This window comes from Sorex araneus, chromosome 5 (genome assembly GCF_027595985.1).
Source record: "Sorex araneus isolate mSorAra2 chromosome 5, mSorAra2.pri, whole genome shotgun sequence".
Lineage (NCBI taxonomy): Eukaryota > Metazoa > Chordata > Mammalia > Eulipotyphla > Soricidae > Sorex > Sorex araneus.
In genome coordinates this window covers 121,824,243-121,836,739 of record NC_073306.1, presented here as the reverse complement: position 1 = coordinate 121,836,739, position 12,497 = coordinate 121,824,243, and the positions used below count along the sequence as shown (strand labels likewise).

The window sequence follows — 12,497 nt, the reverse complement described above, 5'->3', positions numbered from 1 at the left end:
CCACACCGCATCACCCCCCTAGCATTGCTGGGTGTGACCCCCTAGAGGCTGTCACTCTTCCTGCAGATAAACTGGAAAACAAGTAAGATTCATTCCAGGTCTTAAGAATGAGGAAGGCAGTGCCACAGAGGTGGGGTGGGGAATGGGGGAGGGGTGGGGAAGGGGGGAGGGGTGCTGGGACCATTGGTGGTGAAAAATGGGCACTGGTGGAGCGATGGGCACTCGATCATTGTATGACTAAAACGCAAGCATGAAAGTTTGTAAGTCTGTAACTGTACCTCTTGGTGATTCACTGTCACTGTATCACTGTATCCCTTCATGGTGATTCACTGTCACTGTATCACTGTCATCCCATTGTTCCTGGATTTACGGCTAGCGGGCACCAGTAAGGTCTCTAATTACACTCTGCCCTAAGATTTTGCAGCCTCTCCTTACTCGTCTTTCCCAACGATTGGAGGCTCTTCCAGGGTCAGGGGAACAAGACCTATCATTACTGTTTTTGGCATATTGAATATGCCACGTTAGGCTTGCCAGGCTCTGCCGTGGTGATTCACTAATAATTAAAAAAAAAAAAAGGATGAGGAGGAAAGTGTTGAGAGAAGCAGGTGGTCAGAGAGGGCCTCTGGCGGGGAGGACACCAGGGCTGGGCGCGAGTGCTAAAGGGACTGTTCTGGGCAGCAGTGGGCAGTGGGGGAAACCGGCTCTGGTGCAGAGCACGGGGCACAAGCCCAGCAGCGGGGTGAATGGCGTGTTCCAGGCGGGCGTGTGCCCCGTGCTCCCTCCCCGCCCTGTGCACTGGGGAACTTGCTGGGAGACGCAGCCTTAGGGGCAGCCGCCCCCTCCCCATCGCCCTGCACCCCCTGCTCTTCCCACCGTCAGCAGCACAAAGCCCTGAGTTCCAGCTCTGCTTCTGGGCCAGCGCAAAGCAAGACCCAGCAGCACCAGGCCCTGAGTTCCAGCTCTGCTTCTGGGCCAGCGCAAAGCAAGACCCGGCATCTACCGTAGTAAAGACAACTCTCGCGAGACTAGGGCTACTGGAGAGACAGTACAGTGGGGCGGGCGCTGACCCGGGTTCGATCCCTGGCACCACATGGGGTTCCCCTGAACACGGAGCCAAGGGTGAGACCTGAGGACTGCAGGTGCTCAATAAATGCAGCGTCTGAATGATCAGACGAGGGCGCCCATGGGGGTCCTCAGCCCTGCAGCTCCCCCTCCCCCCCATCGGGAACTTGTTCCGAGCCTCCTCCTCCCCTCCAAATGGCTCCCCGCCGCTGGGGGTGCATGCTGGAGGCGCACCAGACCCCTAGGCTAGTTTCCCATGGATGAGAGGTGTTCCAGCCCCCCCTGAGGGCTGGGCTGGGGCAAAGAACGAGGCAGAAGTGGCATCTCCCATGTACCTTTCATGCTGGAACAGGGTTTAAATAATGTTACAAAACGGCAAGACTGGGCTGCAGTGTGTGTATGTATGTGTGTGTGTGTGTGTGTGTGTGTGTGTGTGTGTGTGTGTGTGTGTGTGTGTGTGTGTGTGTGGAGGGTGGGGTGTCCCAAAGCCGCCTCTTTTGTTCTCTCAGTCGGGCACAGCCAACAAACAGCACTGGCGGCCACAGGGCACTCCTGGTGGGTCCCCAACCCTGCTGTCCAGCGCAGGCCACTGGGGCAGGAATGGGGACAGAAGCCAGCTGGGATCCAAGTACCCCCTCCGTTGCTGCGCCAGTCGGGGTCGGGGCGGGGTGGGGGTGGGGTTGGGGGATGGAGCGTCTCTGTCCTGCGGGAGGGGGCAGGCCCGCCCGGAGTGGACCAGAGAGTGGGGTCTGGTCCCGAGTTCTTGCAGAATGCGCCCCCCCAACTCCGGCAGCGCTTCCTCGTCGGGGCTCAGGGGCCGGGGGCGGCCGGGGGCGGCTCAGGCGGGGCTCTGCCTAATGACCCACTGGCCGTGGGGGTTGGTGCGGTAGAGATCTAAGAGGAAGGCATCTGGGTCCAGGCGGCGCTCCCCTGCGGAAGGAGGGGTGGAGGGGGTGAAGGGCGGCCCTCCCGGGCCACTGCCCCGCGCTCTCCCCGCGGCTGGTGACCTGGACAGCTCCGGCTCCCGGCTGTCCGCTTCTGGGGCCACCGGCCTCCCGGGCGGTCCAGGCCGTGCCAGGATGGAGGGGAAGTCCCGCCCCCGGCGATGACTGACAGGTAGGTCCGGTCCCCGGCCCGCCGGCCTCTAAGGGGACGGGCTCTGGCGCCCCCTGGTGGATCGCATCAGGCGAGGCACCCCCTCACTCCCTCACCCCTCCTAGTAAGGAGCATCCCTGGAGGCCTGAAGCCTCATCCTCTGCCCTTGCGGGGTCCCCGCACCCCCGCACCCCCGCCATCCCCTAGGAGCTTAGGCCTGCGGGTTCCCAGCCCCGGGCCCGCAGCGCGCCTGCGGCTCCTTAGGGCCTCCTGGCCCGGGCCTGGGGGTGCCGTCCCGCTCCCGGGGCTGAGGCACACACAGCTGGCCTCGCCCCCAACTCCAGGAGGGGACCCTGGCAGCCGGCCACAGCTGACCCTTCACCTCAGGGCGGGACTCCACCGGGTTGCACGAGGCCAGGCTCGCTGAGGGGTCTGGGTCTTCCCTGTGGGAGCCCGGGAGCCCTCCCTGCGCTCAGAGCCAGTCCCCACCGGGAACTCACCGATGTTCCCTCCGACTTCATAGAGCAGTGCACATCCTGGCTTCGGGGGCGGGCAGCTGCACGGGCAGAGAGAAGGCCCTGCTGAGCTCTTGTGGGCGACACCAAGACCCATGAGGGCCTCACTGGCCTCAGGGCCTTTGCACAGCCTTCCACCGTGCCATACACTACACGGGGCCACGGCTTTACCCTCCCACTACCTATGCGCCAGAGCTCTAACTCGACCTAAGGCAGAGCATAACTGCAGATTTTCTTGGGGCTACTTGAGTCCTGTTTTCCTTTCCCGAGGGACCTGTCTGTCCTTTTCTTTCTTTTCTTTTTTTTTTTTCTTTTTGGGTCACACCTGGCGATGCACAGAGGTTACTCCTGGCTCTGCACTCAGGAATTAGCCTTGGCAGTGCTCAGGGGACCATATGGGATGCTGGGATTCGAACCCGGGTCAGCTGCTTGCAAGGCAAACGCCCTACCCACTGTGCTATTGCTCCAGCCCCCTGTCTTTCCTTTCCATGGGACTAGCAGGACCGGTCTATGCAAGGCACTCATTGAGCGCCAGTTAAATGAAGGAATCAATTACGGCTGCCTATTATCAATACTCAATAATCACTGATCACTGAGGGGCCCTCGGAAGGTTGGAAAACCGTGTCCTGGCCACCCCAAACAAGCAGAAAATGGCCAGAGGCCAGCGCAGACCGCTTCAACTCAGGGCTGTGAGGTGCTGAGCCCACCAGTCTGTGTCCCTTACCGTGGCAGGGGGCGGGCCGCGTCCTCGCTCCTCTTCGGACCCCGGGGCCTCGGCGGGGCTCCCTCTGTAAACTGCCTGAGCACGTGGGCTACTCTGATGCCGGGGGTCAGGGGTACCTTAAGGAGGTCGTTGCTGGGCCAGGCCACCCGGACCTTTGCCACTTTGGGAATCTGGGGGGTGGGTGAGGGGGAGACACATGACACATTCAGGCACACGTGAGAGGGTCTGGAATTCCAATGCATTCGCACAGACACATGTGTATACGTGTTTCCAGCAGTACCACGCCAGGGAAACACAAGCTGCACACACATACCACACGCAGACTACATGAAGATGCATACAGGCATGGAGAGGCTCAGAAACACCCCCGCACCCCTCCACGACCCCCCCTTGCCCCCGGTGCCCGCCACCTGCCCAGCAGGAGAGCGTGTGTGCAGGTTTCTGCAGAGACTCATCATCCCCCCAGCGCCCGGGCGCCCAGATCAGGGTTCCAGACCCTCACATTAGCCAAAAGCCCCATCAGGGCTCCTCCCGGGAGCACTCCGGAGACCTGACAGTCCTTCCCTTCTGCTACCCGCCTGATCCCAATCACCGCACACCCCGCACAGCATCACTTTCCCACCCCGGGGCCAGACACACAGGGACTGTCTGAAAGCCGGGTCCTGAAGGCCTCTTGCAGGTGCCAGGGAAGCTCCCAGCTCAGCCCAGCCAACCTCCGGGACTCTGCTCCCGGGATTCTAGCTCCAGCGACGAGGCCAGGGCGCCCCCCGGTGGCCAAAATCGGCAGCACAGTTCCACCACCCGCGCCCAGCCTGACCCTCACCGCCTCCGGGTCCATGTCATCTCCCATCTGGTCCCGGTCAGCGTGCAGCCTTCGCAGCCAGATCTTGAGACCCCCGTCGCAGAGCTGGGGCCGCCGGCTGCTGCTGTCGTTCAGTTTTCGAACCTGGGCCACTAGGAAAGAGGCGACCTGGCAGGGAGGAGTGGAGTCTTATAATGGGGAACCCGGGGCACTCCTGGGCCCTGTGTGGCACCCCTTTCCCGGGGCTGCAAGTACATGTGGGTTCAACTGCGGATGCGAAGCGTCCCTCTAGCCCCTAACCAGGGTCAGGGGGCAGAGAGCCCTGAAAGCAGAGGAGAGGAGGCCCACCAACACACACACACACACACACACACACACACACACACACACACACACACACACACACACACACACTGCCCCAGAAAGTGGCTGCAGGGTCATTGCGGTAAGACAGCTGGATTCTGGGGACTTGCCTGGGTTCTTGGGGACCCCAGAACACTCAGGAATGGATGAAGGCTGGGAGCCCCACGCTCCCAGAACTGGGAGTTCCCACAGAGGTACCAGACTATCCCATAGGTCTCCGTGGAATGGGACCCAGCTGAGAGGGGAGACCCCCCACTCGTGGCCTGGCAGATCCCAGTTCCATCCCGTTCTCATCAATTTACCAGCCCCGGGACTGCTGGCAAGAGGTGACCCATGGGGGAAGCGAGGTGGGAAGTTCTCCTATTGGAACATCTATGTCCGCACTGTCACGGCTGGGCCTAGTAGCCCCGCACCCCAGGGGCTGGAAGGGCAGGAGGAAGGACGGACTCTGGGAAGATGCGATGGACTGGACAGACGCGAAGGAGCAGAGAGTGCTGGGCTGGTGCCCTTGCCGGAGAGGAGAGGAAGTTCCAGGCTGACTGAACTGCACAGGCCAGAGGCAGAGGTCGTGAGGGATTTGGAGAAACGGCTTGGGAGGGCTTAGGGGGGGAGGCGCATCTGGACGCGGGGCTGGGGGGCAGAGCTGGGAACTGCTCTCTGAAATGAAAGGAACGTGTCTTAGCGACTGTGGATGGAAACAGAGAGAAGCAGGGGGGATGGGGAGAAAAAGTGAGTGGGCGGATGGATGAGTGGAGAGGGTGAATGGCTAGGTAGATGGGTTTGTGGATTGGGGGTGGGTGGGTGGGTGGGAGAAAGAGTGGAGGGAAGGATGGGAGAATGGATGGACAGCTGGCCGAATGGGAGGAAGGAGAGAAGGAAGGAAGGAAGGAAGGAAGGAAGGAAGGAAGGAAGGAAGGAAGGAAGGAAGGAAGAAAGGAAGGAGGGAGGGAGGGAGGGAGGGAAGAAGGAAGGGAGGGAGGAAGGAAGGAAGGAAGGAGGGAGGGAGGGAGGGAGGGAGGGAGGGAGGGAAGAAGGAAGGGAGGGGAGGGAGGGAGGAAGGAAGGAAGGAGGGAAGGAAGGAAGGAAGGAAGGAAGGAAGGAAGGAAGGAAGGAAGGAAGGAAGGAAGGAAGGAAGGAGGGAGGGAGGGAGGGAGGACTGGTGCATGGGTGGTGGGTAGATGACTGCACACATGGCTGCGTGGCAGATGGATGGAAGGATGGCGTGAAGGAACGAAAGAAGTATGGATGGATGGAGGGAAGGAAGACTGGAGGGATGGTTGGCTAACTGGATCCGTGGAGAGATGGATGGATTGACTGTCCGTTTCTCAGCAGAGTGAGTGGTCCAGGAGGCGCTCCAGGGCTGAGGAATACTCTCCCACGGGCACTGCTGCGCCTCAGCCTCCAGCAGGCCTTGTGTAGCCATTTCACACAAGGCTCTTCCTCTCCCTGCCCTCACCTTAGAGCACGGTGCATGGTTATTTTGGGCACGGTGCGTGGTGGGGGCGGCAAAACAGGCAAGTCCCGTGTCCCTGACCTTGAAGGAAGGGCTTTCACATTCTCAAAGCTCTGATGTGAAATAATTTAATTTTTTTTTGGTTTTGGGGTCACACCCAGCAATGCACAGGGGTTACTCCTGGCTCTGCACTCAGGAATCACTCCTGACAATGCTCGGGGGACCATATGGGATGCTGGGAATTGAACCCAGGTTGGCCGCATGCAAGGCAAACGCCCTACCCGATGTACTATTGCTCCAGCCCCTGTTAATTTTTTTTAAATAATGTGGGGGCCACACCTGGTGATGCTCAGGGTCTTTTCCTGACTCTGCACTCAGGGATCACTCCGGGCAGTCTCAGGGGACCATTTGGGATGCCAGAGACTGAATTCAGGTCAGCCAGGTGCAAGGTGAATGCCCTACCCGCTTACATAGCACTCTGGCCCCCACATAAAAGAAACTTGTGGGAACTCAGGGAACATCCAGGAGCTGGGGCAGATCAGGATGGCAGGGGACTGACAGAGTGGGGCCAGCAGGCGGAAGCAGGAGGTTATCTTTTGGATGTGAAAGAGGGGAAGAAGATGCTGGAAGAGCACTCTGGAGTGAGAGCACAGCGGCTGGAGGGTTTGCCTTGCACATGGCTGACCTGGGTTGGATCCCTGACACCTCCCACGGTCCCCCCAGACTGCCAGGAGAGTCAGGCATCACACCTGAGCATAGCTGGGTGTGACCTCCCCGCAGATATGGAAGAAGTTGAGGTTCTAGAAAAGTCGAAACTGGGGGTTCAAAAGGACACAGCCCACAACCCACTTGGATGGCCGCAGTCCCGGGAGGCGACCCTGAGGAGAACGGGGGCCGCGCCTGCCACCTGGTGGACAGTCTGCAGCCCCGGGAGGCGACCCCAGGAGAACGGGTGGGCAGTGCGCATGTCCGCACGGTGCCCACAGCACTCACCGTCCAGAGCAGGTCCTGGTAGTGCACCATCATCTGCACCACCTCGGCGGCCCCCTCTGCCAGCTGCTTCTCGTTGCCCTTGGGGAGCTTGGGGGTCCGGCCCTGGTGCAGGAAGAGGCTGGGGGCCATCACCGTGGAGACGTTCCACAGGGACATCTTGTTGCTCTTCTCGTGGGCCACCACCTTCCTGAGGAATTCCAGGAGCGCCTGCGGAGCGGCACAGACCCTCCCTCAAACTGCGCTAGTCCGGGTGCCACCTGGCTGGGCCGCGTGGGGACTCCTGGAGGTCCCAGGGACCAAGCAGGGGGCTGGCGCCAGAGGGTCCCATCAGTCCTCCTGTGGCCTCACTCTGCAAAGTGCCGTCAGCACCCGCTCTCAGGATGCTCGGGACATCCAAGCCAGACTCCAGCTGCCCCCCCCCCCGAGAACTCTGGGACGTGGGTCTCTTCCCAGTGAGCCCCACAATAACTGTTTTTTTTCGGAGTCTGGCCTCTGGGTCTGTCCCAAATTCAAAAGAAAGGAAAGGGAAGCAGAGGCCATGGGAGGAAGAGGAAGGCGACAGCTCCCGTGCATGAAAGGCTCTGCGTGGGCCTGACCCCTCTGGGAGCAGTTCATGGTCCATCCTCAGGACCACTCCTGCCTCACACTCCTCTCTTTGCAGAGAAGGAAGTTGTGGCTTGGAGAATGCAACCATAGCCACATATCCAGAGAAGATAAATGAAGGAGAAGAGGAGAAGGAAGAGGGCGGGTGGGTGGATGGATGAAGGGAGGGAGGGAGGGAGGGAGGGAGGGAGGGAGGGATGATGTGTGGATGTATGGGTGGGTGGGTAGGTGTGCAGACCACATCAGAAAGACCCCGGGGCTTCCTCACAGCCTCACCCCACAGGTGTATCTTGGGTTTGGCCCGGAGAGAGCCAGGAGGTCCAAGGAGCTGAGTGAAGGCTGTGCCCGCCCAAGTCCTGAGCGCCGCCCCCCCCCCATCACACACGGCGGGGCTGCTGCAGACTGTTTCCCAGAGGGCCCCCACAGGACACTCCTGCCACAGTGAGCTTTCCACCTCAGATGGGGCCCGAGATCGGCCGGGTTAGGAAGGACAGGCCATGCCCTACGCCCACTTGGAGACTGATCAAACTTTGGTGAAAGTTTGAGAAGTCTTGTAGGAAGAAGGAATCTTCACCTCAGGATCATAACCCTCACGCCTCCCTCCTAGATGGACACAAAGGACTTTCCCCGCGCCACCTCTTAGCACCACCTACAGCTGAGCACGACTTCCGTCTAGGGGTCCCTGCTCCCCTAAGAGCAAACATCTCAGGAAAGACGCCCGTCAGGTGGGCACTCCCTGCAGCCCACCTACAGCTGAGCACGACTTCCGTCTGGGGGTCCCTGCTCCCCTAAGAGCAAACATCTCAGGAAAGACGCCCGTCAGGTGGGCACTCCCTGCAGCCCAGCCTCTGGCACAGCTGCTGAACGAACGAATGAATGAATGAATGAACAAATGAACGAGTGAATGAATGAACGAATAAATGAAAGCACACACTGCTATCAATGTAAGCACGGGCCGAGGTGAGGGGGAGCATCTCGGGGCTGCCTTTACCTTCAGGGCATTCCTGTTGGGTTCGGGGAGGATGAGGATGAGCAGGTGGAGAGCCTGCAGGCGCTGCTTCAGGTGGGGGATGTCTGCGGAAGGGGAGGCCGCGGTCAGCTCTGGGGGCCCCTTCCTGAGGCAGGGAGTGCCCAGGGCCAGGAAGCCCAGGAGTGGGGCCGGAGCAATAGCACAGCGGGGAGGGCGTTTGCCTTGCACGCGGCCGACCTGGGTTTGATCCCCAGCATCCCATATGGCCCCTGAGCACTGCCAGGAGTGATTCCTGAGTGCAGAGCCAGGAGTCACCCCTGTGCATTGCTGGGTGTGACCCAAAAAGAAAAAAAAAGCCCAGGAGGCACAGAAGACCCTTTCTCAGGGGCTAACGCATCTGCCCCGCCCGAGGGGGGCCACCAGCCCGGTCCTCCTGCCCCGCTCCTAACCCTGGCGGCTCTCTCTGGGGATCCTGATACCAGGCGTGACCCATCAGCACCCTGGCAAGCACTGAGACCAAGAAAGACGCATGAGGGCGGCCGCCGCGGGCCACCCTGACAAGCACGCTTGTGCCACTACGGCAAGCCCTCCCCGTGAGCGGCACAGCTGAGCACTGCAGCATCCGCCAGCGCCCCTGCCACGCGAGCGGGCACCACGGCCCGACGCGACACCTGGGGAGCACCGCAGCTGGGACCTGGGGCAGCGCCACGAGCAGGTCGAGAGGAGAGCGTGGCAGCCTCCAGCCCCCAGCACGGCATGACGGGAGGAAGCTGTGTGTGCGCAGGTGGGCTTTGGGCGCGAACCTCACCCTGCGCGTCTCCCCGGCACAGAAGGCACGTGTGCGCACACACCCAGCACACACATGTAGAAGACACGCCACACACATCCACAGTCGTACGTCAGCACAAAAGGCACCTTCGTGCACGGCCATGTGCACGTGTGTACATGTATACATACACGCATGTGCACCCACATACATACAATAACAGGGCTCATGCAATGTATGCCTATACTTATATATGCATGTGCATGATATCATGCATGTACATGTGCAGGCGCACACACATGTACAAGCGTGCATATGTGTGTATTCCCTGTCCACCTCAGGTCTCCAAGAAAGCTCTGTCTTGCTGCCTCTTCCCCTCTCTGCTGGGGCTGGGGGTGCCCCCGCCCCTCCCCCCTGCAGAGGACGGGGCGACTCACTGGACACCACGGCGAAGGCCGGCAGGTACTCGGCAGTGAGCAGAGGCGCCGGCAGCTCCCGGATGAACCTTTTCAGCAGATCCGACATGTCATTGAGGTGCACCTGGTCCCAGCAGAACAGGCCCGAGTAGAACTCTCGCTCCAGCTTCTGCTCCAGCCCCTGGGGGAGGGAGGTGCCTCGAGAAGCTGCTCTACTTGTGCTCTGGGCCTCAGTTTCCCCACTGCAGTGCCTCGCCCCTCCAGCCCGCCCCTCTGCAGAGCAGTGTTTGGGCAGCAGTTGAAATGCAGACAGGAGGGGAGTGGGGCCCGGGAGAGGGCGAGGAAGGGGTCTCCCTCGCCACCTGTCTGCCCGCTTGCACCCACGCCTGAGCAGAGAAGCCAGTGAGACCACTCAGCCTTGCAAAGTGGGTTGGTTCCTACCTCAAAAAATAGTGGGGGACAATGAAGCTGATTTCTGGGATAAGGGAGACGCGGGTTAACCTGATGGGGCTAAGGCAAGGCCTGGGCAACGCTCCACAAGTGCTGACTGAAGGACTCTCAGCCCCTGTGCCTCCCCCACCCTGGCCACCCTCCTGGTGATCCCCACCCAGAGCCCAAAGGGATCCCTGGGAAGCCAAGAGCTGGACTGTCTCCGGTTCACGGGATGAGAAAGGCAGCGCTGACGACCCACCTTGACTCTGGCCTGGGAGCCGGGCACCCTGAGGATACCTTCCACGTCCAGCCCTCTCTTCTCCAAACATGACAGCAGCTAGGGGGGAAAGGAACCAAAGTGCACCGGGAGGAACAGCACCTGCGACCATGCGGTCACAGGTCCAAGTCCCTGGCACCCCACATGTGCCCAGAGGGATGCTGGAAGCACTGTGATCCCCGGGCCTGCAGGCGACGTCTGGCTGCCTCGTGGCCAGGTGGCACCTGGAAGCACCCCTCAAGGGGGCAGTCCCCAGCGAGTTCTTCGAGCCCCCTCAAAGAGGCTCAGGGGTGCTTCTAAAATTTACCCTTAGCCCAGAGACTCCCAATTGAGTCCCCAAATGGATGAGTGTCCTACAGAGATGCCTCTGGAACCCAACCCTTTACAATCTAGAGTTCCAGAATATCAAGAGCTTTCATGACATTCAAAATGAACAGTGGAGAATAAATTATCTAGCGTCTGCCCCGGGCAGGAAGGCTTGAATAGTAGTGGGAAAAGTCAAGCAAAACATAATGCTCAGAAGTAGAGAGAAAGTGTGGGGCGAACTGTCTGCCATAGAGGCAGGGTCAGGATTGGGATGGGGGCGGATAATGGTGGTGGGAAATGTGCACTGGTGGAGGGATGGGTGTTCGATCATTGTATGACTGAATCTCAAACATGAAAGCTTTGTGACTGTATCTTATGGTGATTCAATTAAAAAACGAAAAAGAGAAAAAAGGGGGGGAAAAAGAAATAATAAACTGGAATTTCACCAAAAAAGAAAAAAGAAATTAATCCTAGCCCCCTGCTGCCCAGGGCAGGACGGGAAGGTGAGCCCAGAGCCCACAGAATGTACAAGTGCCACGGCCAGGCGGTGCAGCTTCTGGGGAGCACGTAGGTGAACACGCCGATCCACTGAGCATGTGTGCAAGCCCAGACACACACCGTGTGCCAGCGGTCTGATCTGGCACCCCGTCAACCAGCACCAACAACGATGACAGAGGAAGGAGGAAGGAGGGAAGTTTGAAAAGATGAAAAAAACTGGTGTGGGCTGAAACGATAGCACAGTGGGTAGGGCGTTTGCCTTGTACGCGGCTGACCCGGGTTCGATTCCCAGCATCCCATATGGTCTCCTGAGCACAGCCAGGAGTAATTCCTGAGTGCAGAGCCAGGAGTAACCCCTGAGCATCGCTGGTATGACTCCCCACCCCCCCCCCAAAAAAAACAAAAACACCTTATGTTGAATCTGGAACCACTAAGACACTAAGAAGCACGGCCCGGACAGGTGTGTCTGTGTCCGGGGGAAACGGGGCGGGGAGATGCAGGGACTCCCCCAAAGAGTGTCCCAGAGAGAACAGTGACCGAGCGACTGACAGTGTCTCTCTCGGAGCCCCAGAGCTCTGAGAGCTCCCAGCACTTTTCTCTCCGAGTCCTTCCCGAGACGGAGGCCTTCACTCGAACCCCCTCGAAGAGGCTCAGGGGTGCTTCAGAAGTTCACTCCTGCCTCCCAGCTGCCCAGGGCAGGGCCCACCCCCGTCCCGAGCCAGGCAGCCCCGCTGCGGACGACTTACGGCCTGGAGCAGCAGAGGCACCTGGGCACTGGGCAAGGCCCTGCGGTCGGCCTGCAGCAGGCTGTCAAGGGGCACCCCAAAGAGACCTGTTTCTGCGGGGAGCAAAACAGCAGAAGGGCCGGCTCAGGACCAAGAAGGACAGGTGGGATCCCCCTGCAAGACGACGCACCCAGCCCACCAGGGTTTCCTTCCCACCCACCCTGGGAATCCCTCCTCTGGTCCTTCCTAGCCTCATTTTTTGTTCTTTTTGGGTCACACCCGGCGATGCACAGGGGTCACTCCTGGCTCCGCACTCAGGAACTACTCCTGGCTGTGCTCGGAGGACCATACGGGATGCTGGGAATCAAACCCGGATTGGCCACATGGAAGGCAAACGCCCTATCTACTGTACTATCGCTCCAGCCCCCCTGGCCTCATTTTTAAAGAAACACGCCAAGGGCCAGGTAGCAAGCAATAGGGATGGGGACTTGGGTTCA

The 12,497-nt window shown here is 60.0% G+C and overlaps 1 protein-coding gene across 1 annotated transcript in view; it reads right to left on the bottom strand.

Moving 5' to 3' along the window:
• Positions 1-1,685: 1,685 nt before the first annotated feature.
• Positions 1,686-12,497, bottom strand: part of ARHGAP40 (Rho GTPase activating protein 40) — a 28,102-nt gene continuing 17,290 nt past the window's right edge. The window contains exons 7-15 of the mRNA XM_012933636.2: positions 12,022-12,113; positions 10,454-10,531; positions 9,784-9,943; positions 8,602-8,684; positions 7,008-7,214; positions 4,220-4,366; positions 3,397-3,566; positions 2,658-2,713; positions 1,686-1,992 (exon numbers count right to left, since the gene is read on the bottom strand). Coding sequence (XP_012789090.2) covers positions 1,901-1,992; positions 2,658-2,713; positions 3,397-3,566; positions 4,220-4,366; positions 7,008-7,214; positions 8,602-8,684; positions 9,784-9,943; positions 10,454-10,531; positions 12,022-12,113 — 1,085 coding nt within the window. The 3' untranslated portion in view covers positions 1,686-1,900. The remainder of the gene's footprint in view (positions 1,993-2,657; positions 2,714-3,396; positions 3,567-4,219; positions 4,367-7,007; positions 7,215-8,601; positions 8,685-9,783; positions 9,944-10,453; positions 10,532-12,021; positions 12,114-12,497) is intronic.